The sequence below is a fragment of the Pygocentrus nattereri genome, chromosome 5 (assembly GCF_015220715.1).
Source record: "Pygocentrus nattereri isolate fPygNat1 chromosome 5, fPygNat1.pri, whole genome shotgun sequence".
Taxonomy (NCBI): Eukaryota; Metazoa; Chordata; class Actinopteri; order Characiformes; family Serrasalmidae; genus Pygocentrus; species Pygocentrus nattereri.
Genome location: NC_051215.1, coordinates 13,683,254 through 13,708,986, shown reverse-complemented (window position 1 = coordinate 13,708,986; position 25,733 = coordinate 13,683,254). Strand labels below are relative to the sequence as shown.

The 25,733-nt window shown below is 39.9% G+C and overlaps 1 protein-coding gene across 1 annotated transcript; it reads right to left on the bottom strand.

The window, feature by feature from the left end:
* Nucleotides 1-184: 184 nt before the first annotated feature.
* Nucleotides 185-25,733, bottom strand: LOC108429565 (mitochondrial calcium uniporter dominant negative subunit beta). The gene is made up of 8 exons (XM_017701399.2): nucleotides 25,464-25,733; nucleotides 7,363-7,432; nucleotides 7,005-7,175; nucleotides 5,295-5,399; nucleotides 4,306-4,466; nucleotides 1,595-1,798; nucleotides 547-663; nucleotides 185-460 (listed from the first exon to the last, which is right to left on the bottom strand). The coding sequence occupies exons 1-8, from the start codon at nucleotides 25,548-25,550 to the stop codon at nucleotides 380-382; spliced, it is 996 nt and encodes a 331-aa protein (XP_017556888.1). The 5' UTR covers nucleotides 25,551-25,733; the 3' UTR covers nucleotides 185-379.

Here is a 25,733-nt window from a genome sequence, read left to right as displayed (position 1 = left end):
ATCACAGAGGATCACTGCCTGAGATTAGTTCAATCCTACAGTAATACCTGCAATACTTCAAACACCACTGTGGCCTTGAAGCACTTAATCCCAAGTTACTTCATGGATAATCCCTCCAGTTTGCCGATCTAAATCAGCTTTATTCAAAAGGTGTCAGTGAAATAAAGTGTAAGAATGAATGGTGTAAAATTCAGGGTAAGTGCTTTATTTCAATATTTAGATGCTCCAAATATGGAACACAACAAATGTATTTTTCTCTACAAGCAGTTCATGAGATGACATCTGTTATCGATATTATAAATAACAGGAGTATCAAACCGTCTAGTTTAGGGAAGGGCAGCATGTCCATCTTTTGTGTGAGGGTTTTGTTTTGCACGTATTATTCAGCGCTAGACTGGATCTGTTCCACAGGCAGTCTGAGTTGATTTGGGTTCCGCAAACGTCTTAGGTCTTCCTCGACCTGAAAAATGAGACAAAAAGAATGAATGTTGTCATAAAATAGTAAGAAAATAAATCTGTCTTTTGAAAAGTATAAAAGACCAATACCAAAGACAGCTCGTCCTTAAGTCTGTTGTACTTCTGCACACTAAACTGTTGTCTTCTGGCACCCTTGTAGAAGTAATGCAGGAACTGTCTGTCCTTTGCATCTGGGTAAACATAGTCCTGTGAAAGAAAATCCGACATTAAACATTTTAACGGTCCAAGACAGATAGAACAAAGACAATTCTGATCTAAGGCAGTCTCAAGACTCAAATCTTTTCTGTTGTTCAGACATAGATCTGATCATTTGAAATTCTCCTGAATACCCCAACGACAATTTCAAGACTTTTGCGACAGAGAATGCACAAAGCTGTACAGTGCTGTGGTCCACCAGGGCAAGAGACAAACCCCTCCACATCTCGGGGCAGAAGATCTATATTGCTCTAAGTATCTTAACAAAATAATGACAAACATTATATTTTAAGGGGAATTCCATTGACCTTTCTGTATAATTAAATTGTTAAGCTGTAAAGAAAGTCATTCACAGTATTTGACATTAAATACACCACTCTAAAAAGTTGCAGAGTAAGAATTGTTCACAGCACAGATGACAGGAATCAGATTTATGAAGCATATAATGGCTCTAAAAACTACTTTGGAAAGTTATACTGTAAAATTGTTATGGATATGAGAATGTTTTACAATAGTTTCTTAAATCCATTCACAGTGCAGGGTAACGTGAGGCTAAATAGTCCCCAAAGAAAATGTACATTTTACCAGACAAATTTTACGTTATAATGCAAAGTAAATGTTTAGTGTTCCTCAAGCTTAAAAAAAAACAAAACAAAAAAAAACATAATGGACTTTTTAAGCCAAATTATGTCTGGAGTTCACCTTTCAAAAATAATGGTATTTAAGTCACAACTGTAGCATTATTCAGAATAATATCATTTTTGCCAAAAGAAATTTCAGCAAAGGTGACGACCTGCATTATCACCCAGCTCTACGCTATGCCATGCTAATAGCAAGGGTCACTACAGATCTAGGTTTAAATTCTCCTCATATCTTTATAAGACTGAAATTAGAATGGCTCCACCTCTAATGATGTTCTTACCTGTTTGGTTAGAACGTAGTAGGCGTAGATTCCAATGCTGGTGGAGTAAGTGATGAAGTAGGTGACAGGTTCCATGACGTCCCAGGAATAAACCCACCAGGTGAGCCAGGCCAGAGCCCCTCCCTGCACAGAGAGCAGAGCCAGGCCCACCCAGAGCGCCCTTGAAGAACTGCGCTCAGCCCTGAGATCCAGCTGGGCTTTCATCTGCATTCACAAACAAACCAACATATTCATGATCTACATAATTATCCAACTGCACACTATAAAAAACACAGCTGTTTAATTCAAAAGTTTTGTCTTGCAAATATGATGCATCAACTATCACCATAACTGCTTACCGCATATAAACAAATACTGCATAACAGTGATTACTGGCATTAATGACCAGGACAGCTGGTTCATAAACAGAGACTGGGATCCAAGTGCAATACATGGCAAAAAGCCCATATTTCATAACTGATGTCTGGCAAATATGTAATCTTTGTCTATATGTGACATATAGACACACACACACACACACACACACACACACACACACACACACAGCTCAAAAAAATAAAGGGAACACTCAAATAACACATCCTTGAACTGAATGAATGAAATATTCTCATTGAATACTTTGTTGAATGTGCTGACAACAAAATCACACAACAATCATCAATGGAAATCAAATTTATTAACCAATGGAGGCCTGGATTTGGAGTCACACACAAAATTAAAAAAAACACACAACAGGCTGATCCAACTTTGATGTAATGTCCTTAAAACAAGTCAAAATGAGGCTCAGTATTGTGTGTGGCCTCCACGTGCCTGTATGACCTCCCTACAACGCCTGGGCATGCTCCTGATGAGGTGGCGGATGGTCTCCTGAGGGATCTCCTCCCAGACCTGGACTAAAGCATCCGCCAACTCCTGGACAGTCTGTGGTGCAACGTGGCGTTGGTGGATGGAGCGAGACATGATGTCACAGATGTGCTCAATCGGATTCAGGTCTGGGGAACGGGCGGGCCAGTTCATAGCTTCAATGCCTTCATCTTGCAGTAACTGCTGACACACTCCAGCCACATGAGGTCGAGCATTGTCCTGCATTAGGAGGAACCCAGGGCCAACTGCACCAGCATATGGTCTCACAAGGGGTCTGAGGATCTCATCTCGGTACCTGATGGCAGTCAGGCTACCTCTGGCGAGCACATGGAGGGCTGTGCAGCCCTCCAAAGAAATGCCACCCCACACCATTACTGACCCACTGCCAAACCGGTCATGCTGAAGGATGTTGCAGGCAGCAGATCGCTCTCCACAGCGTCTCCAGACTCTGTCACGTCTGTCACATATGCTCAGTGTGAACCTGCTTTCATCTGTGAAGAGCACAGGGCGCCAGTGGTGTTCTCTGGCAAATGCCAAGCGTCCTGCACGGTGTTGGGCTGTGAGCACAACCCACATCTGTGGACTTCGGGCCCTCATACCATCCTCATGGAGTTGGTTTCTAACCGTTTGTGCAGACACATGCACATTTGTGGCCTGCTGGAGGTCATTTTGCAGGGCTCTGGCAGTGATCCTCCTGTTCCACCTTGCACAAAGGTGGAGGTAGCGGTCCTGCTGCTGGGTTGTTGCCATCCTACGGCCTCCTCCACGTCTCCTAATGTACTGGCCTGTCTCCTGGTAGCGCCTCCAGCCTCTGGACACTACACTGACAGACACAGCAAACCTTCTTGCCACAGCTCGCATTGATGTGCCATCCTGGACGAGCTGCACTACCTGAGCCATTTGTGTGGGTTGTAGAGTCCGTCTCATGCTACCATGAGTGTGAAAGCACCACCAACATTCAAAAGTGACCAAACCATCAGCTAGAAAGCATCGGTACTGAGAAGTGGTCTGTGGTCCCCACCTGCAGAACCACTCCTTTATTGAGTGTGTCTTGCTAATCGCTAATAATTTCCACCTGTTGTCTATTCCGTTTGCACAACAGCTGTGAAACTGATTGTCAGTCAGTGTTGCTTCCTAAGTGGACAGTTTGATTTACTTGGAGTTATATTGTGTTGTTTAAGTGTTCCCTTTATTTTTTGAGCAGTGTACATACATATATACAGAGCTGCTGTTTGAACAAAACCTCTTATCTCCATTTTTCAGTTTACCTGTTGCTCTTGACATGGTCTATAAAATTCATGATTAATGAACCTATTTACACACACACACACACACACACACACACACACACACACACACACACACACACACACACACACACACTTCTTGTTAGCCATCCTCAACCCTTCAATAGTGCCTTTCAATCAATTTTTTATATCTATCTATCTATCTATCTATCTATCTATCTATCTATCTATCTATCTATACATTTTTATATCTATTTATACACACACACACACACTTTGTCATCCTCTGCAATGCAAAATATCATTAAAGGGTTCAGGGAATCTGGAGAAATCACCAATGTGTGTAAATGGCAACACTGTAAATCATGGCTGAATCATGCTTCTGTGATGGATATCATCCAATAACTTCAGAAATTCTCTAATAAATAAAGAGGCCTAAATAAACACCATTCGATACTGCCAAAAGACGTTCACACATTTTTGGAGGAACATAGGCTGCCTTCTAGAGGACATATTTTTCAGGGACTTTCACACTTATTTCAAAATGAAGTGCTATTAGTGCCTGCTTGCAGTTCAGACCCATCTCCCACTGAACACTACCTGCTCCAGAGGCATGAGTTCTTGTTTCAGGATGTCCAGTTTCTGCTGCAACTCCTTTTCCTTCATCAGGTGGTGCTCAGGCAGCTGTAGTGCTGTGTGTAACATGTGTACTGTATTCTTCACATCCTCCATGCTCGATACACGCTCACTAGTCAGTGGTTCTAGACACACCCATATGCACAAAAAAAGACAAAAAAACCCAACAAAAACAAACAAATGAACAAACTGTCCTTTTAACAATATTTATATACTTATTCCAGTCACTGTCAATTATAGATAACTATTTCAGGCTTCTACCACATAACAGCTACAATAAGACTGCTAATTATAATAAACACTCTCAGATAAAAAGGTACGACACCGTCACTGGGTCAGTACCCCTCTTGTCACTGTGGTGATACCCTCAGGGGTACATCCCAGTAACTTTAGTCAGGCAACATAACTGTACCAGAATCCACTTGTTATATTTTCTAAACTGTATCGACACCACACCCCAGGCTTTTTATTTTGTTGTTCTGATTTAAAACATTTTGTTATGAAAAGGTATAAATATCTACATTTCCACTAGGAAAAACTAATGTAAGGTGCACCATTGGACCTTAAAAACACTGTTGTACCTTTGAGGGTACACTTACCTTGTTTGTAACTTGAGGAATAAATCATGTACCTGCATAGGACCTTTATTTCTAACAGTGTAGAGAAGAGCGATTTAACTAATCAATGTGACCTAACACAGTCCCATGTTTGGCCAGTTTTGCACTGAACTGACTCAGGTTACCCTCATATACATCTGGCCAGGAATAACTGCAGATTTTCTGGGAATTTAATTTAAGTCACAGAAATAATACATAATGATTGTAGCAGACTGAGTAGCTGGCCTTTTAAAATCCAATCTAGCCTGTAAGGGAATCTACTCCTTGTGTAATATATACTCATTTAGGTCTTATGGGGTAGACTACTTTAGAGAGGCCAAATGATGCATTACGTACCTCTTTGCACCGAGTGGACATTGTAGACGACTCCATTGATACGCAAGTGGAAATCTTTGTTAAGCAGAGTGTCCATGGGTGTACCAGAGGCAACCCTTACACCATCTGTGTGCAAACAGTACATGTCAAACCTTGCAGGCATGTAATCTAATGATCAGCATGATTTCTATCATGGTTTGTGATATACAGTATTGTGCAAAACTCTTAGGCAGCCAAGAAAACAGTTTAGAACTGTGAAAATCTTAGCAGTAAGGGCAATTTAGCATGTCCACCTGGTCTGACTGCATGTCTTTAGACTGTGGGAGAAAACCACAGCTCCCAGGACACCAATGCAGACACGGGAAGCACATGCAATCATAATGTACTGTTTATTTGTTAGTGTGTTTAAATACAATAAATGCTTACTTTCCATATAAATAGTTTTATATTACATTTTCTCAGATGCTTAAAGTCTGCACAGAACTGTAGGTTAATTTGGAGAAGAAAAAAAAAAAGTTTTTTCTAAAAACTGTTAGCTGTGTATTTCTTTCTGTGAGTATTTGAATGGTTTGACAGTCTAATAATAATCATGTCATTTTTGCATTACAATATGATATTATCTACACAAAAACAGAAATGAAATGATAATATAAATATTTGCATTTATTATTCTTTTTTTATTGACAACTCGCAAAACACTTTTATGGTAATTCCCTAAAAAATGTTTTGGGAGTTTTCTCAGAAAAACAAAACTGCTTGTTGTTAATAGGATAACTGGAACAAGTTATTTACATAAAATTAAATAACAAAGAAGTTCAAGATCTATATTATGTTGCACATGGTGGATTTGGCCAATATATGTTATTAAGGCTGTTTTATATGTGGTCGTCTTAAAGCCGAGGCCACAGGTGCATTCAAATTCGGGTAACACAGGAGAACATTTGTGCTAAATTTTGTTATTGCTCCTTCACATATCCTTGATTTTAAATTACTGATAAACAATAAAAGATTTTGAAGTTCTATTTATCTTTTGTTCATTATAAGTTAAAAAAAATTTTTTTTTGCATTTTTGAATGAGATATTCATTATTACCTTCATTGTAGGTTAGCAAAGGCATAAATCAACCTCAAGCAAAATTTTAAGCTGGCAGCGCCAAAAAAGTTGCTCAATTACCAAGTAATTCATAATCATAATATTTGACAGATTATTAGTCTATCAAACTATCTATTTGCTGCAGCCCTACTTAAATCTGTGTGGAGGAGAAGCTGGTACGAATCTACTTTTCTCCTCACTCCAGTAACTGAGACACTTGAGTGATGTCTTCACAACGTCACTGACCTTTCGATTTACCACTCTTTGCGCATCATTACTGTACTTGACTGGGAAACTGAAGTGTTCACAAATGGGAGATGAATGCAAGGATGATTACTTTTACTTTAACTCAAGTTTGCTCTCTTTACTCACACGCCATTTCAAACAGCTTGGCTAATAAACCTCCCAAGGTAGGCTAACCAAGCTGACAATATATTATTTTCTTTCGAGTTTTGTTTAGATAGACGACTGTAACTACAGAAACTAGATGTAAACTGTAATCAATTCACTGAAACTTATCGATTCACAGCTCATACTGTCTCGCAACTATCATATCAGAAAAAAATTAACATGCACATTGTGCCCAGAAAAAGTACTATCATGTCATCTCTAGAAAGACTGCTTAGGTTTTGTATATACCAGTGGTGAATACAGAAGCAGATGAAACTCCTGAGTCTTCTCTCCGGATGTCATGAATGAGGTCACTAACAGTCATGAGCATGGGCCGCAAGAAAAAGAGGCACTTCTCCTGCCTGGATGGCAAAGGCAGGGCCAGCACTGGTCGTCCATGTCTATACTGCACTGTAATATCTACAACACAGAGAATTAAACTGCTAAACTGAAATGTAAAGCAAGCTTTTGCTAATAAATATTCAAACTGCATTTAACAAACTACCACCAGATGGTGCTGAAGTGCTACAGACAATATAACCACTAAACTATAATGTCAGGAAACGTCCTGCTTATAAATGGACAAACTGTAATTTAAAAACATTACCATTAGATGGCGCTGAAGTGCTACAGCAGATGACTGGGTGGCACCTCCACAGGAGCTCGCTGGGCTGAACCTGTGAGAGAAGCAGAACACCTTAGAGAGGAGGACATCAGTACCCTCAGTCATATTCCAACAGGACTTTATACAGAAAATACGCACTTCTTCAGTGTATCGGTTTACATCCATTCTAAGAAGGCTCTCTGCAACATTTACCACTGAAGACTGATGTTTGGCTGTAACACACTTTCACTATTTACATTAGTAGGGTGTGGAGGATTTGTAAGACAGGAGATTAGAGCTAGACTAGACCTGCAGTGAGCGGAGCAAAGGCTGCCATATGGACACACAGTATGAAGGAGAAAGGAAAAAGAAAATGCTGAAAAAATCCAGTCTTGGCATACAACTGCCAAGTGGATCTTAGTCTATTCTGCTGACCTTAACCCTCAGCCAACCTGTTTTGCAGAAGCACAGATGTTTAATGGAATTTTTAGCAGTTCTGTTATCATGAGTGCACTTTTTCCCCATGGAGGTGACGCCATTCCAGATCAGTTGTCAGCTTTTTTTTTTTTGGACAGTTAAGAACCACTTTCTTTAGTTTCAGCACGCCTGTGCAGTTCCCAGGTGCAAAGAGGCCAGAATTTGCCAGACCATTCAACACCAGAAGCTCACAAACTGACATCAATGGAGATTAATACAGAGAAGAGCTTCCACTTTAATAGCGGCGTGTCGTATGTGTGCGTGCTTGTGCACTTGCGTTTAAGCGTGCATTTTATTTATGGGTGTACATAACCTCACAGAATCCTTATTGTAAAAACGAAAGCTGGGTTCTGACCTGCTTATAATTCTGTAATAAGTACAGAATCGATAACTTCATTATAGTAAGGTACAATCTTTTTTTATTGCCTGCTTTGTTTCAATGAAACATTAGCTCTCCCTTAGTTAAATCTTAACAATCCCTGAAAGTAGATTTGGAGCCCAGCTTGGGTCATCTGCAAATATATGTATGGCATTCTAGTCAAAAGGTTCGACCTCAGGCCATTAGCCTCATGCTCACTGTCTTCCAAGATCTACCCCTGTAAGAAGAATTGGTGCCCAGCAGGCAGACATCTAAAAATAATTAGCATGACATTTTCTAAAAAAATTTTAAAAAATAAAAAATTGTGCTCATCAATAATGTTGGTGCCCTCTCCCCAACCCACCCACATAAATAAATAAATGAAAATTAATATGGTACATGCTTTTTTTAAATATTAACTTTAACGAAAGTAATTATTAAAACTCACATATTAAATCAGATACTGAGTTAGTCAACATCTTTGGAGAACTAGGCTACTTCATCTGTCATTATAATGAATGTTACTGCAAACCCGTGCATTCAGGAGCTAATGCCGCAGACTCATGGCAACTTCCGTTAATAGCGCTCCCTGCTGGAAAACTTCAGACTGCAAATGATTTCCAAAGCCACCTCCACATGCTTTCCACATTAGGAATGAGGCATTTTCTGTCATTACAGTGGTGTTCTCATAACTCCTATAATCTCCTAGACTCTTAACCTGTATGGAAACTAAACGTACAATGGCCAAGATGTAAATCAGGGGAATTTTCTCTTCAGGTTAGAGTTAATTTAGCTGCTGTACACTAACTTTTAGTCTCGTCACTGAAGTTGAAGTTCTGAAGCATGTCAGCATTCATTTTAGCTTCCATTCACCTAAAGTAAATTAAGGGGATCTATGCGGTAAAGCTAGCTTTACAGTGTGTAGCAGAGAGAAATAACACTGGCAGTTTCTTAACAACCTCTCTCTCTTTGTCTGTGTGAAACTGACTGGTGTGCAAGCCTGCACACTTATTGAATGTGAATCCCCGTTTCCCAATGTATTTTTCAAGCTGTTTATTGGCAACCATCGGGTTACTTGCCCATCATCGATGTGACTAATTACGTCGCCCTATCACCCAGGCCTAGAACCCAGCTTAGGTTATCTCTGAATATAAGGATGGTATTCAAGTCATCATGTTCCAACTCAGGCCATTTGCCTCATGCTTGCTGTCTTTCAGCATGATCCTAAATCTTCCTGGCCAGACTGCTGAAGAATTCTCAGGAGGTGATGGCCCTGCTGAAGCCACAGTGACAGAAAGACAGCTTGATGGCAGTGGCCCAGAGATTCACAGTCCTCCATACAGCAGAGCGCCCCATCAATATTCAATTTAAGACCCAGCCAGAAATCATCTATGACCACTTATTCAAAGTCAACACATGGAGGTGTATTTTATAACTAAAGCTCATGACTTTAAATGAGAAGCATAAAATTTGTCAGAAGTGCTAAATGAAAACCGGGCAGCTTTATAAAACAAAAAGCAACAGCTATAAAACTTAACAGAAGAGCATCATAACAGTGGGTCTTCTGGCAGACTTTAACTTATCTTTCCTAGTGAAAAACATTGATATTGTTCAAGGCTTTTAAAGTGGCCAAATATTCTGACAAGAGACGGCAGTGAGGGTATTGAGTTCTATATACTATATTTGTGTGTGTGTGTGTGTATATATATATATATATATAAAATATACACACACACACACACACACACACACACACACACACACACACACACACACACACACACACACACAAATATAGCATACATACACTATACTGCCAAAAGTCATTTACCCATCAAAATCATTGATTCAGGTGTTCCAATCATTTCCATGGCCACAGGTGTATAAAACCAAGCACCTACGGATGCAGACTGCTTCTAAAAATTCTAAAAACATTTGTTCTCTCAGGATCTCAGTGAATTCCAGTGTGGTACCATGATAGGATGCCACCTGTGCAACAAATCCAGTCGTGAAATTTCCTCACCTCTAAGTAAATCAACTGTCAGTGGTATTTTAACAAAGTGTAAGCGATTGGGAATGACAGCAACTCAGCACAAAGTGGCAGGCCACGTAAAACGACAGAGCGAGGTCAGTGGATGCTGAGGCACATAGTGCACAGAGGTCGCCAACTTTCTGCAGAGTCAATCGCTACAGACCTCCAAACTTCCTGTGGCATTCAGAATAGCTCAAGAACAGTACGTAAAGAGCTTCATGGAATGGGTTCTCATGGCCGAGCAGCTGCATCCAAGCCTTATTATGGTGTGGGGTTGTTTTTCAGGAGTTGTGCTCGGCCGCTTAGTTCCAGTGAAAGGAACTCTTAACGAACAGTTTAATGCTCACAACTTTATGGGAACAGTTTGGGGGTGGCCCTTTCCTGTTCCAACATGACTGTGCACCAGTGCACAAAGCAAGGTCCATAAAGACATAGATAAGCAAGTTTGGTGTGGAAGAACTTGACTGGCCTGCACAGAGTCCTGACCTCAACCCGATAGAACACCTTTGGGATGTGAGTGAACTTCTGCAGTAATTATTGGTGCAAATATGAATAGTGCAATAATACTAAAATATAAAGTGAGTGCAAAAGATGCAGTTAAACTGATGGTGTGGAGCGGAGCACAGTCACAGCCTCAGGGAAGAAGCTCTTTCTGAGCCTGCTGGTGCGGGAGCGGAGGCTTCTGTAATGCCTGCCAGATGAGAGGAGGGTAAAAATCCATGGTCAGGATGATCATTGTAGTTGTAGGTTTACTTTAGTATTTTTATGTGGCACTACTGGTTCTCCGTTTCAAATGATTAAAATCACACAAAACTAAATATCATGAGCATATCTTGAAGTGTCAGGATACAAAATTTAGGCCAAATTGCCCATCCCTAGCAGCATCCACTCACCAATAAGTCTTTTAGAGTGGGATATAGGCCTCACACCTAAACCAGGACATGTTCATGATATCCTTAAAAAGCTACTCCTGAATTGTGTCAAAAGGAGACATACTGTGTTTGCCGACTGGTAAATTTGTTTTTGTATCATTCAATATTGAAGGTTTTAATTTCAATATTGGTGAAGAAAAAGTGGTATTATGCCATCTCGTACCCTTCTCTCCGCTGACACCTTAATGTTAGAAACTTGTTCTCAGGTGTTAGAATATGTTATAAAGAAGTACACTGCTAAAGGCCATGACAGTTATTTCTCCTGACACTGCAATTACACAGCAGGCACTGCCTGCTGGTCAAGACTGTGTTTACATCTGAAACAGAAAGACACTGGCACGATGACATTGCAGCCTAATTAAACCTTTGGAGGAGCTTGGAGTCTGCATATTCTGAGGTCTAATGAACTAACATGACATGAGCGCAGAGGAACTGGAGAGGACAGCTGAGAACAGAGCATCTTTTCAAGTACGAAAATATACAAAATTGGTGTTTATAAATGTAAAGCGACTAATATTTTAAGTGTATACTGCAACTCTCAGCTTCATGATGATGAAATACTCCTAGGTATTGGCAAGTTTTGCAAAAATAATGATTTTACAGTCAATCATAAATCATCTAAAAGGCCTGAGTTCTGCTGAGTATTGATATCAAAGCAGGGCTGCTATGATTAGTCAGCAAAGTATCCATGAAAAATGTTGATGTTTATCGATGGTATGCTGCTTGCTCAAAAAAGAATCTTTATAATGCTTGTACACACAGTTCGACAGAGTGAAACACTCTAAAGAAAGCTTTGGCAGTTTTGCTTAAGGTGTCTATTGCACCATGAAAGTTGAAATTCCCTGTTGCTCACATGGAACTTTCCCCAAATTCTATTCCATTTTCTTACTCCCCTCTGCTCTCCTGAACTCTCCTGTCTTCGACATTCAAGTGTAAAATAATAATATACTAACAATTACTATAAATAGTAAATAATATGTAAACTAAATAATATATAAACTAGTACATAATGAATAACAAATACAATTGGTAAATTATAGAAAATCATTAACTGCATAAACATTGACGGCATAAAAGATAAAAGAAAAAGTGATATTGTTTTCCTCTAAATACACTTGGCTGGTTCTTAACATGTTAAGAAATTGGAAACCAATAAAGAAAACAAGCTCAAAAATGCATTAGGCATGTGCATTCCAACTAATTTTACATTTGAAAAACATAATTTTATATAACAATATAAGAATTCATGAAAGGATATCCGGTGCAGAGAAGAACAAAGAGCGGCTAAAAAAAATAATAAATACAAAACAAACAAACAAACAAGAAACAAAAAAACCAAAGAGAATAAATGTATAGATGTGCCTTACTTTTTTGGGTGACAGCATTGGTGCTGCACATGCAAATGAACACAGTTAAGTGATACTTTTTTGATCCCACAACCGGGGAAATTCCACCTCCGCATTTAACCCATCCGTGAAGTGAACACACACACTAGGGGGCAGGGAGCACACTTGCCCGGAGTGGTGGGCAGCCATATCCACGGCGCCTGGGGAGCAGTTGGTGGTTAGGTGTCTTGCTCAAGGACACCTCAGTCATGGACTGTCGGCCCTAGGGATCGAACCAGCAACCTTCTGGTCGCAGGGCTGGATCCCTAACCTCCAGCCCACGACTGCACCCATAAAACACCATAATACAAAAAAACCTAAGGAAATTGACAGGCTTTTCATGGTTGGATATTTAACAAAGGATACTTCCTCTGAGCTAAATCTACAGCTAATATGAGTACAGCACTGGATGTTGATGACAGTGTCTCTAGAAGTATTCTTGTCCTTAACATCCTTGGCAACATGCCTATATTCAGTCACTGGGATTTTGGCATAATGTGGTACAACATGACACTCACAAATACGAGCAAAACTTTCATGATTTTTAAAAAACAAATCTACGTTTTCACTGAATTGTTAGTCTGCACATTCCCTTCTACTGTGATTTTTCTACTGAGACCCGTCAACAAACTGACCAACGCTGCTCTGTGTGCAGGCTGACTGAGGCCAAGGTCCATTTGTTCAAATACTGCTTACTCCTTTGGTTTTCTCATTAGTTAAGTGTGCTGTGCTGGACTATTAGTCAGAGAATGGAACTGCAGAGCAAAATCTCCAGCGTTAAATTAACTCTTACATCGTTCACTTGTGTCCAGCTGGATTTGATTCAACACTGCAGGTGTCAATTCAGCAACTATGGTTTTGCTGTGTAGCATGTTTCCTCTTAGAAATATTAAAGATTTGCAAACACTAAGAATATCTCAAATTATACTAAACAGGAATGAATCTGTTGAATGAAACCTTAAAGAGTCCAGCTTTGAATCTACACAAAGTAACAGTTTAGAGAGGTGCAGTTACAGCTCACATCATTGTGATGCTCCCCTAAAAATGTCTACAGATGCTGAAGCTACTAATTTCACTGAAAAAAAAAAAAAAAAAAAAAAAAAAAACTGTTAAGAGAACTTAAAATACCAGTATCCTTCTATGACAGATATGAACACATGGGTTCAGTAAAACTGCTGTCAATATGAACTGATGATATCAGAGAATGCAGGTGTTAGACAGGCTTGTCCGTCTCCTACTGAAAACATGTGGCGCAAAATATGACAACAAAGGCTCTGTACAGTTGCATAGCTGAAGCCTTGTCTAACTGAAGAGAACTTCTGTAACTGCTGAGGTATGGTGTGTTTTAGATAAAACGACAATCACACAGTGGGTAACACCTCTGCCACCCAGCAGATTGAGATTTGATTCCTGGCCCATTCAATAAAAGTCCCCGGGAAAGATAAATAACGCTACATGAATTCACTCTGTAACATGGTCCTCAGCCCCCCCACCCAGATGCACCAAATTTTCTTTCACCCTGTGCGTTCTGAGTTGCGTTGGAGCAAAAATGTCTGAAAAACAAAGATAAAACTGAGGAACAGGGAAGTGGTGGAGTGCTAAAACTGTCCCAGGAAACAAAGGATAGGATGCCACTTACACTAAGTAGGTTTTGAAGGAGAAAGAGCTTCAGGCAGGGTCCTCCTTCCAAACTTAAAGAAAATGTGAGCATTTACAAAGTATCTAAAGTGGACTTCCAAATTAAATTATTACCAAGTTGACAGTGCTAAATGCTCATTATCTTGCTTGCCCAACAAAAAGCCGTGGACTGGCAGTGTGGCTGGAGGTGGCTGATGAAAATCCACCTGAATTATGAACGGTATACTGCGTATCCCAGGCAAACTCAAATCCAACAGAAGAAACGCAAAAGTCTCTCAGATGAAATGACCAACAGTGCTCTTTGATAGCTAGCGGTAAATCTGCAGAACCCTATAGAAAAACAGAATAAAAAATAAGATGACAGCCCCTTTAATGAGGAAATGGGGGAAAAAAGGGGAAATGGATAAATGAGTGGAACAAGAAGGAGTTTTCAGTTAGCAGTGCTCAACGAACAGCTAGATGACCAGGAGCAAAACTCTATATTACACAACTACAGGATAAAGGAAGGAGTCAGGGTGGTACACAACCCTTTTTGGGAAGATACAGAATTGACATGACATGAGTCATATACAAAAGAAAGAAAACTCGTGAAGTATTCTGAGCAGAGAGCTGAGCACTCCAGTGCTAAAATCACGCTGGTCTTCTCTCCCTTTCCTGTGTTAAACTACAAAACTAGTACATACCCAAAAAGCATCTGCTACATTATTCTCAAGGGATGAATGCCCACACACTCTCCGCAAAGGCAAAGAGCACAACGGGTTATAAACGAAGAGCTGCTTAGAATGGACACTATGTTGACACATGCAAATGGGCTGTGAAAGCATATAAAATGACCCAAGACAGACTAATCATGCACAGCAGGGGTGCATAGCAAGGTCAGTAAATGACATTCAGACAATTCAAACAAGACACACAGCAGTTCTTACACCCTGCAGTTTATGTGTGACTGCAAATATTGTAATATATTGTTCCTTCATTGTTATCATGACATCAACCCTCACTGATGTTCACATCCTCATAAGGAACTCTGTGCCTAAGCAGTTTTTCTTTCTGGAAAAAAAGGACAGCATTTTCAAAAACGCCACTATGGCACCTTTTAGTAAACAAACCTGTTCCAAAGCTGATAAATTTTGTCCAGTATACGCTCACCCTCCCTTCTCCCACCACCCCCCATAACACCTCTACCTGCTCCATCAGGAGACTACTACTGCCAAAGCAGCACTGGTCACTTGTATGTAGTAATAAAACTGACTACACAACATTCTGATTCAGACGATCCAGTGACATTCAAAGAAAAAAAAATGTGAGGGACAAAATCATCAATTCTGGAACATTTCTGTAATAATTCAGTTCTCGAAAAGGGCAGTGATTTTTCAAGAACACCATTCATTTTCCCATAGAGAAAAAAAAAAGCTTAAACCTAAACCTAAGTCCTTACATGGCAATATGACCAACAACATGACATCCAATGTCTATATTTTATTGTGTGCTGTAACCTTCTTGACCAATCTTAGTTGTTCCTTGTGTATTTGGATGAATCAAGGCCAGTCTAACATCACCACATCAAGCGTTCACTATATATATATATATATATATATATATATATATATATATATATATATATATATATATATATATATATATATATATATATATATATATATATATATATATAAAAAATGTAACTAACAAAAGTGAATGTAACAAGATAATTTTGGATCATTTATGTTGGTCCATCCTGTTTATCATAATGCAAAGGGTAACGAGATACAAGTTTTTTGCATGACAACATAGCAACATAACTGCACTATGGTATTTTTGTTCATATTATGCAGCTGGACCAGGTCACTAAACTACTGCCTTAACCTCTCCTTCAAAACACCATCACCAGGATGAGAGCGATAATTAGCTTAATTTGGAAAAATGCTGATCTGGTAAAAGTGTGACACTTGATATTTCGTAAATATTATGAAATGTATTGCAAAATCATAAAATGCTGCATCAAGGACCACTTGTGTCTCCAAGTCAGGAAAACTCAAAATTCAGGAGTTTTTTTTTTTTTTTGCTTGTCCAGCAGAGCTTCACGTCCTCCTGTATCACACCAGCTTTAGCTCATGGTGTGCTTGATAATTAGCTGATGAGCTGAAGCTGATGTGTTAGAGAAGAAGCTGTGCAGAGCAGGCTAGAGTTGAGAAGCCCCGGAGTAACGCATTGTTCTGCGCTCCTCTACTTTGAAGCCTGTAATGCGGCTGTGACTGGTGTACTAATGATAGCGATCATGCTGATGATGGATTTTTCACTTGCTCAGGGGCAGCCCCTAGCCCCATCATCACAGCTGCGTTCATGTTACAATTACTCAGTTCAAATTCTTTGCCGAGATCTGATCTTTTTGCTTTTTTCATATTTTGCTCTTTCATATTTTGTTTCTAAATGACCCATATCGGTCATTAGTGTGGACACACCAGAAAGGACCTTTCAAATGTGCACATTTGATTAAGTTAAAGCTGTAGCTGACATGCTGCCAACAATGGACGATAAAGGCGAAAATTGCTGCTAGCCACACAATATGACGTAAAAGTAGGTGTAGGTTTTGCCTTGATGTTAAAATTAGGATTAGAGTTCATAAAATCTTTCATACTGAACTTGAAGTTTTGTTTTTTTTAATTGAACGTTACTTAAAGATAGACTGAACATTTACAAGACATCTACAGATGACCATCCAAATAAAGTGTTACCAACAATTTACATGATTCCAAAACTTTGACATATTCCCAGAACATATCAAAGAATGTTCCAGGGGAAGCAATACTACCTGAGGACAATGATCTGTGGGTTTCATTTGAAATCTCCTATAAGGTGTCATGCGTGCTCTAAGAATGATCTCAATACCATGAGTCACTAAGCTAAACTGTTTGAAAGTTCCAGCAGCATATCGTATCCCAGTCCGCACTGCAATGCAAAGCTGCTAGCTCTCAATTCCACAATGAGATGTTTTTACAACAATTAGTTAAGACTATGATAGGTCTTGGATACAGAGCCTCAAGAGGGCAAGGTAGGATTTATCCAATGCCAATCTGGGTGAAAAGAAATAGGAGAGGCCCAGGCAACATCATATGCCTTGAGGGCAGATCTGAACTGAAGGTACACAAAATAAGTGGATGCTGGCAGACTAAACGCGAACATTTCTGATTTTGATACAAAATTATCCAACCAAAAAACATTATCTGATACAGTTTATGCTGAAATACCCCCACTTCAATGTTTTTTACTGAAGCAAAAGACAATTGTTAAGTAGATAAATCAACATTACAAAAATACACATGTGCAGTAGGTGCTTATATTTGTGAAGTAGACAAAGCAGCATTTTAATCAGGCTCCGTCCACTCATGTTTAACAAATTCTTCTATCCAGAGCAATTCAAGGACATTCTTATTGGTATACGAAAAATGGCATTCCTGACTCCTACATAGATGGGAATCAAACTGTGTTCCCCTTTCCGATTCCTGCCTGGATGGGAACAGAACCCTGTAGGGCGAGAGTTTTATCCACTCTGCTATACGACCATTTATAATGTGCCCCATGACTCCACTGAATCCATAAGTCTCACTATCTTATGGACAAATATTACTCTAACAGATGGGATAATAGGTTTAGAACACATTAGCATATTCATAATAAAGAAAAAAACTTGCCTGTATTAAAACTGAACTAATATTTTTTAAACCCAAAATTTAGCAAGATTATAATTTTTTTTCTCCAACCCCTAAATGACAGTCATATGCTATTGTGAGCAGCTGCAGTGAGGTACGCCATTTGATCACACTCTGACCTATTGTTCTCATTACAATTGCACAGGCATAAAACAGATGCATCGGATGTAGGATTGTGTATGACAATGGCCCAAACCTGATTGGAAAAGATCAGATTTTTATGTTCACACAACTCAAAGTAATAAAATCTTTCACAATTAGGCAAAAACAGACAAATTCATTCCTGTAATATAAACATAACTAAAGACTTTCACCACCTCTGAATTATGGGTCAGTGCAGACATGCCGGTCCAAACATTCCCACACTCTTAAACCAGGCCTGTTGAACTCCAGTCTTGGAAGATGACAAGACGTTAGTGCCTACCCTGCTCTAATAAATCTGACTTGACTCATAATGAGTTCAATCACTAAACACTACACCGCAGTGGCTCTTCAAGACCGGTATTTGTAAACAATCTGTGTGACACCTTCATCCTACAGGACCTGGCCAAAGTGTCACAGCCTTAAATTACATAGAACAGTGAATAATTATAGTTACTGTCAATATAGCCCTGTGGGTGGGAGTGAATTAAATAGGCCTTATAAGCCCATTTCACAGCACTCAATCCTCCCTTGCAGCCTTCAACAGAGTGAAATATATCAGTAGCCAAACTGCAACAGAGCCACTGCTCCGCTCTCTCCGTACAGTGATTTGTATGTAGGTATTTGTCTTTCTTGTCTGCTCAAAGAGCAGGCAGGTATGCAGGAGAGGCAGGGAGAGCAGTTTTTTTAAATCTGCCTCACCTGAATTTAGCTTCTGGACTGAAATAAATGTGTGAAATAGCGAATTAAACAGAATGTAATATCCTAAATCCAAAAGGCAAAGTCTCACAGTACAAACTGCTGATACTTTTAGTTATAAGCCTGTATTTTAGCTTCTAAATTGGCTTAAGAAGTACATTTACAATAATATGATGCAGCCCAATATATCAATAGCTACCCAGTTTTCTGGTAATTCATAAATTAGAAGTGTAACCACTGTTATAGAGAACCAAGTATTATAATCCCAAGTCTATGCCTAGTTTCTATTCTTCACACACTCTTAAAATGCCACCTTTAATGACACACGGGAGGATAACCATGCATTAAAGCTGTGGTCTAATCACTGAAGCTGGGTAAACAATCTACCTAATAATGACTGCAAGCATTGATTATGTAGCAACTACAACAAATACTACAGCTGCTTGTGTCACACTGGCTGCCTCGGAGGATCGAGCGAGTAATCAGTTTTATTCTGTGCTCTTGGTGAAAAAAGGCCTGAAGCTTAATCTACAGAACGTTACTGCATTTAAAATCAAACAATACTGATCAGAAAAATCATATTTACATATTTCCCCCCCAGGTTGTTCAGCCCTATTGCCCATTTCCCAACTTTTTCTTTGAGCTAAAATGCAGAGACAGAAGTGGACAGCAGCAGATAGTTCTGGGTGATATGACCTTAAATCAATATCAAGATTAATTGAAAATCTTACCTCCATTATGTCTAATGAACAATTATTTTGTTTGGGGTTTTTTTTTGTTTGTTTTTGCCCTCATAGCTCACTGACAAGGTTTTTAGTGTAAATATGCTCTGCAAGTTCCCTAAAAAGTAGGACATTAATAACTTGCATTTCTTACAACAAATAAATTAAGTATTGCCATGTGGAATGCCAAAAATGAATCTTAGAAATATTATAACAAAAAATTATAAATAAAAATTATAATTCCTTATATAAGGAATTCCTTATATACTACTGTAGCTATGGGAGCCATATCCTTTGCGATGTAGTACTACAACATCCACCACTGTGATCCATTTTTAGGCTAGCGGTTACTACATACTACATGACTTGTAAAGTTCACTGTTCACACTATGTACCTTGTTGTCTTGTTATGGATTGTACACTGGTCAGTGACGGGCAGGGGGTTCACACATTACAAGATCTTTGTCTAGAAGGAATCAGAGTCTGTCTGGTGACCAAACTACGTTTGTCACAAAAACATATACAAGAAGTGACTCAAGGAATGACGCGGTACAATGTGTGACAGGATTTTCTTTTCTTCCAAGAATGAAAGGTCAGCAAAAAGCAGGCAAAGTTGACTGTGTGCTGAAGGGGAAAAAAAAAAAAAAAAAAAAAAAAAAAAACACAAGAAGGAAACAGAAAATATGGGTGAAAGAATGATTGATGATGTGCAATTCCTTCCCAGCACTCCTGTCAATCTGTGTTTTGTGCCTTCATTGGCTGTAGCTAGTCACTGCAGTCACAACTAGGTCATAACACTTTTCACACTACAGGATTTGGAAAGGAATCTGAAATTCCTTAATTAGGTTTAGGAAAATTTGCCTTTGATCTGGAACTTTTCCCAGCGATTAGAAAATCCTGGCTAAAATTGTATAGTGTCAACTCTGCATTACTTGTCCCCCATGTGGGAGAGGAGGGTTTGGTCCCAATGCAGAGAAGCACTCAACAGGCTTCTAACGGTTTGCTTTGGCAATGGTATGACATCGCTCCGTTGCTGCAAGCATGACGTAATTTGATCTATTCGGTCTTTACAGCTCTTAACAATGTGTATATCGCAGAAACTCATACTGCGATAATGATAAAAACACTATTTAAATGTGCAGCTCTACTGAAATATATACTGAAACCATCTGAAATCTAAATTATAACAATTAATAATCTCTCTCTCTCTCATACATACCACCCACTACTGCTGGACAGACTGCGGTCTTCAGAAACAGCTCCATACATACTGCAGCCTCTAATGAGTCACACTGAGGTCTGTCCACCTGTTCTTGAGAAGCATACAGCATGACCTCCTAATAGACGGTCCCTGGCCCTACCATTTTCTGCACCTGTCAGGTGGAGACAGACTAATGACCGGCTTTGCTCATCTGTGATGACACAGACCTTGTACTCACCAAGGAATATAGAACCACACAGTCATCAGGAAAGATGTCAGAAAAAAAAAAAAAAAACAATGCAGGCTGCCCTTGTGTTTCAATTACATCTCTTTCACCCAGAAGTGATGCAAGCACTGCACAGGGTTGTATGTCAACTTCACCTTTAAGGACTTTCTGACCCATCAAGTTCATCATGTCCATAAATCCAAATACATTTTACATCACATGATTCTCTTTCCCTCTCCATGTATGGCAAAGCAGTGGGGGGAGGGGCACCTCATGTCTGTGTTATCTGCTTGATGTGAAAGACAATCACACTTGCAATAACCCAAAGGAAAACAATAATGGTCCCCATGAGCAAATTAAACTCAACAACAGCAAGAATAATTAAGGCCAACTCTGGAAATATCTGGGAATGTCTGACTCTGGCATTCTGTTGGCATTCTGTTCTGATATATTCTGTTTCTATTACAACAGGTTATTTTCTAGTATATCACATCAAAGACATGAAAATCAATGAAAACAAAACAAATCAAGTCTCTCCTTTTCCTTCCATTTCTGCTCTTCATTATAAATGCAAAGCAAGACTTCTGCTACAATAAAGATATTTCTGAGTCTGAGAGTTCTGCCTTACGGTGAGAAAATCACTTTGGAATTCAAGCAAATTGCCTACTTGCATTATTAGTTCGGTAATCGGTATTAGCTGCACACCCAGATTAATGCTCACATAGTAAAATGAACCAATTTGCTTGGGTGCTCATGGCTGACAAACAGCCTATTCCGGAGGGTTATATATCTTATCACCTGCTGTTAAATGTTATTATCCCAGAATTCACTTTTCAGAACAACACAGTCATCTTAACATCTGTGACCTCGTACAGCTTGCACCCTCAAGTAGTCTGAGTAAAGAGTGCCAGATACTACTGAGATAGTAAATATATACTTTAGCTGAACTGCTATCTAATGTGACAAGGATGTGGTGAGAACAGTAAATATGTTTTAGTAGGTCACAAGATAAGCATCATGCATGAAACCAGGTGTTGATCACAAGTCCACAATTATATATATATATATATATATATATATATATATATATATATATATATATATATATATATATATATAAAATTTTTTTTTTTTTTTTTTTTTTTTTTTAAACACACCTTTGGAGCAAGATGTTCCCCTGTCATCAATAACAGCAGAGGTGTTACACCACTTCATCTCACTGCCACAATTAAATGCTTTTCTCACTGCTTGGCTGAACGCAATTGTGCCATGGAGCTGAAAGATTACATACCAGTGCAGTTATAAGCAGCTAGGTGCAGGCTCCTGAGCTGTACCCTGAACAAATAAAGCATTAAAAATTTAATATAGGCAGCTGCCATATAAAGAGTGGCAATGGACATGATTTACTGTATATTGCAACCTGACTCAAGGATGAAATGAAAGCCTCTGGTCTCTGCAGTGAGATTACCGGGCGTGGCTGCAGGGCCTAGGGGCAGTGACACAACCCATCTGTACCAGGTTGTCTTTCTTTGTAAGTTGGAGCAAGCTACTGAGACAACACTCCTCGACACCATCTCGGTGTAACTTTTGGAAAAAATGAACTCTCATATTACAATCCGAATCAATAACATGGTCAGTGCCAGCATTATAGGGGCTATTTTTTGTTAATCCATCCATCCATTTATGCTTTTAGTTATAGGCTCCTATGTAATACTGACTGCCAAATAAAGAAAATATTGTTCATTTCTAATGAGAGATTGTTGCACCTTTGTGTTTCCTCAGTTGTATTTGAGATGTATGGTTTTAAAAACAAATGTGTCTACAGTGCCTGCTTGACAAAAGATCAGTTACACAATTTCTCTCCATGTTCTTAATGGCTACTCTAACTAAGCTGACAAATGCTCATGTTACTTGAATAATTTGTTACCCATTATAGCCACTAGCCACAGTGCTGTACTTCAGCAAATGCAAACGCTGTTTGGACAACTAACCGAACAGTCCCAGTTAAACACAACTTTACAAAGACTCTGGCAGACCACTGCCAGAAAATAAAATCTTAAAAAGGCCTGCTGCCGATGAGTTATTTATGCTGCCATGGCTATTATACCATCAATCACCATGAGGTCTGAAATTCTTCCACAATAAAGAAGCTGAATTTTCCTAACTTTACACTCTGTAAAATTGTTTACAATTCATGTTACAATTCATATATTTTAATATTGTAAACCCCTTTAAAGAATCTTTCTGCTGAAAGAATAACTACAGAACACTTGACTGTACTTGACCGTCCAAAACATTTCCTACAAGTTTGAATAAGAAGGACCAGGCTAAACTCATAATTTCCCAAATATTGCTGCGCAACTAGGCATAGACCAACACGTCCACAACTTGACTTGTACATTCCTATGTCCCTTTAATGTTCTGACGTTTAGAGATGGAAGGGTCAGTTAATGCAGCCTCAGAATAGACAATTGCCTTCAGCTCCACCATTATCTCCCCCTTCATCATGACTTGAGACAGCTGAGAACACTGACTTTATTTCTGTGACTCACCCGGCCTGTCTCACACAGATAAGCAATGAAAAGGAAGACCACATGACTGTGCCAAGTAACCAGAAAATGCTGTGCAGTGGGGGATGCCTTGTTTACTCACTGTATTCCGTCTGTCAGTCTTTACAGCGGTGGTGATAAGAACCAGAATGTCTACACCACAAATACAGCCATTTTGTCCATCCATCCATCCATTTTCTAAGCCGCATCTCCGTCAGGGTCGCGGGGGGGGTGCTGGAGCCTATCCCAGCAGTCTTCGGGCAGAAGGCAGGATACACCCATTTTGTTTTCGATTCAAAATTAACAGTGAAGCTCCACGAGTCTTTCTATGTAATGCTGCTAGTGGTAAAATAATGGTAAATTAAAAAAAATAATAAATTCTGACATCTGGTTCCTATCATCACTGTTATAAAAAGTGTTATTCACATCAAACCACAGAGAATTACTTTGTTTACATCTGAATGATTTTTGATAGTTATGGAGAGGTTTTTGTGGTTTGGAGACTGTGGCTCTGTCTAAAAGACAGGAGGCTGAGCTGGAGGTGGTGGAGATGAAGATGCTGAGATTTTCGTTGGGAGTGACAAGGATGGACAAGATTAGAAATGAGCAGATCAGAGGGACAGTGAAGGTGGATCAGTTTGGAGATAAAGCCAGAGAGGCCAGGTTGAGATGGTTTGGACATGTGTTGAGGAGGAATAGTGGATATATTGGTCAAAGAATGTTGGAGATGGAGCTGCCGGGTAGAAGGAGAAGAGGTAGACCTCAGAGAAGGTTTATGGATGTAGTGAAGGTGGACATGGAGATGGTTGGTGTAAAAGTAGAGGAGGCAGTGGATAGGGCAAGATGGAGGCAGATGATCCACTGTGGACCCCTAAAGGGAGCAGCTGAGGAGGAGGAGGAGGAGAAGAAGAAGAAGATGTTTTTGGGTGGCATGGTGGGTAGCGCTGTCGCCTCAGAGCAAGGAGGGCCTGGGTTTGATTCCCCAGGTGGGCGACCAGGGTCCTCTCTGTGTGGAGTTTGCATGTTGTCCCTGTGTCTGCGTGGGTTTCCTCCGGGTTCTCCGGTTTCCTCCCACAGTCCAAAGACATGCAGTCAGGCCAATTGGACATGCTAAATTGCCCCTAGGTGTGAGTGATTGTGTATGTCTGTCTGCCCTGCGATGGACTGGCGACCTGTCCAGGGTGTATATTGCCTTCCGCCCGATGACCGCTGGGATAGGCTCCAGCACCCCCTGCGACCCTGAGGAAGAAGCGGCTTAGAAAATGGATGGATGGATGGATGGAGAGGTTTTGAAAAAAATATTTCAATTTCCGTTCTACAGACTTCAAAAAACAAAATATTGTAAAAATGTCTTCGGGTTTTTGCAATATTTTTTCTACACGGCAATAATTTCTATGGAGCCCCTGAGGGACTCCAATTCAAAAAGACATTCACTCGCAATAATTTTGGGATAAAAAACATAAAAAATAAATACATTTAAAAAAACCAGGAAAACATCTCGTTAACTGGTGTCTACTTTGAAGTAGAGTTTTTAAGCTTCCCCTCAGTGCTCACAGCATAAACCGGCATATGCATACAAAACTGCTAGTCACGTTTAAGAAAAACTCCCAAGAGTTTTCTGCAAGTTTTGGACGCCATGAGCCCATCTTCACCACTTCACCACGCCTGACAAAAAACGGGAGGGGCTGAAAACTGCTCTCACAGTTACGGGGACACAAGTTTGTCGAGTTAAACCCTTTTCCTGCACTGTTTAGCCCCGTTAGCGGCGTGGAACAAGGAGAAATGCATACCGTTCTCGTGTTATGTAGCTAGTTCCTCTATCAGAAAAGGACAAGTGACAGACCGACCGACTGACTGACTGCAGCACCGAGCATCGAACTGAAGCAGGAAACGCTGCATTGTTTTGTTCACGAGTTCCACAAAACGGCGACAGATAGCCAGTAAAAATGTTCGCTAGCTCAGGCTAACAAATTAAACCCAGTTTCTCTGGCATTTCTCGAACACACTCAACTCAACTCGGGCCGGTTTTCTTACCTTCAGCTGCTGCAGAGCGGTGAGAGTCGCGGAGCTTCTGAAGCGGCTCGGTCCGGCCAGTCTGACCGCCATCCTCAAACAAGCCATGGCTGGAAAACTCGGCTCTCTACGGCATACTTGGAGAAGAGTTTCTTCAGGAATTTACACCGCGAACATAGTTGGTGTGTGTTGTAACACACACACGCTGGGTGTGAGGAGATGTGTGTTTGAAGAGGGCTTGGTTTCTTTCCTGTGACGAGCTCGCTCCTCCTCTCCGCGCGGACATAACCG

Bases quoted from the DNA above. Each gene is read 5' to 3' on its own strand.
- LOC108429565 (XM_017701399.2), bottom strand. From the start codon at position 25,550: ATGGCTTGTTTGAGGATGGCGGTCAGACTGGCCGGACCGAGCCGCTTC. The intron at 7,433-25,463 runs GTAAGAAAACCG...CTTCTCTCACAG, and splicing joins CCGCTCTGCAGCAGCTGAAG to GTTCAGCCCAGCGAGCTCCT. The intron at 4,467-5,294 runs GTACGTAATGCA...GGGTGTGTCTAG, and splicing joins TGTCCACTCGGTGCAAAGAG to AACCACTGACTAGTGAGCGT.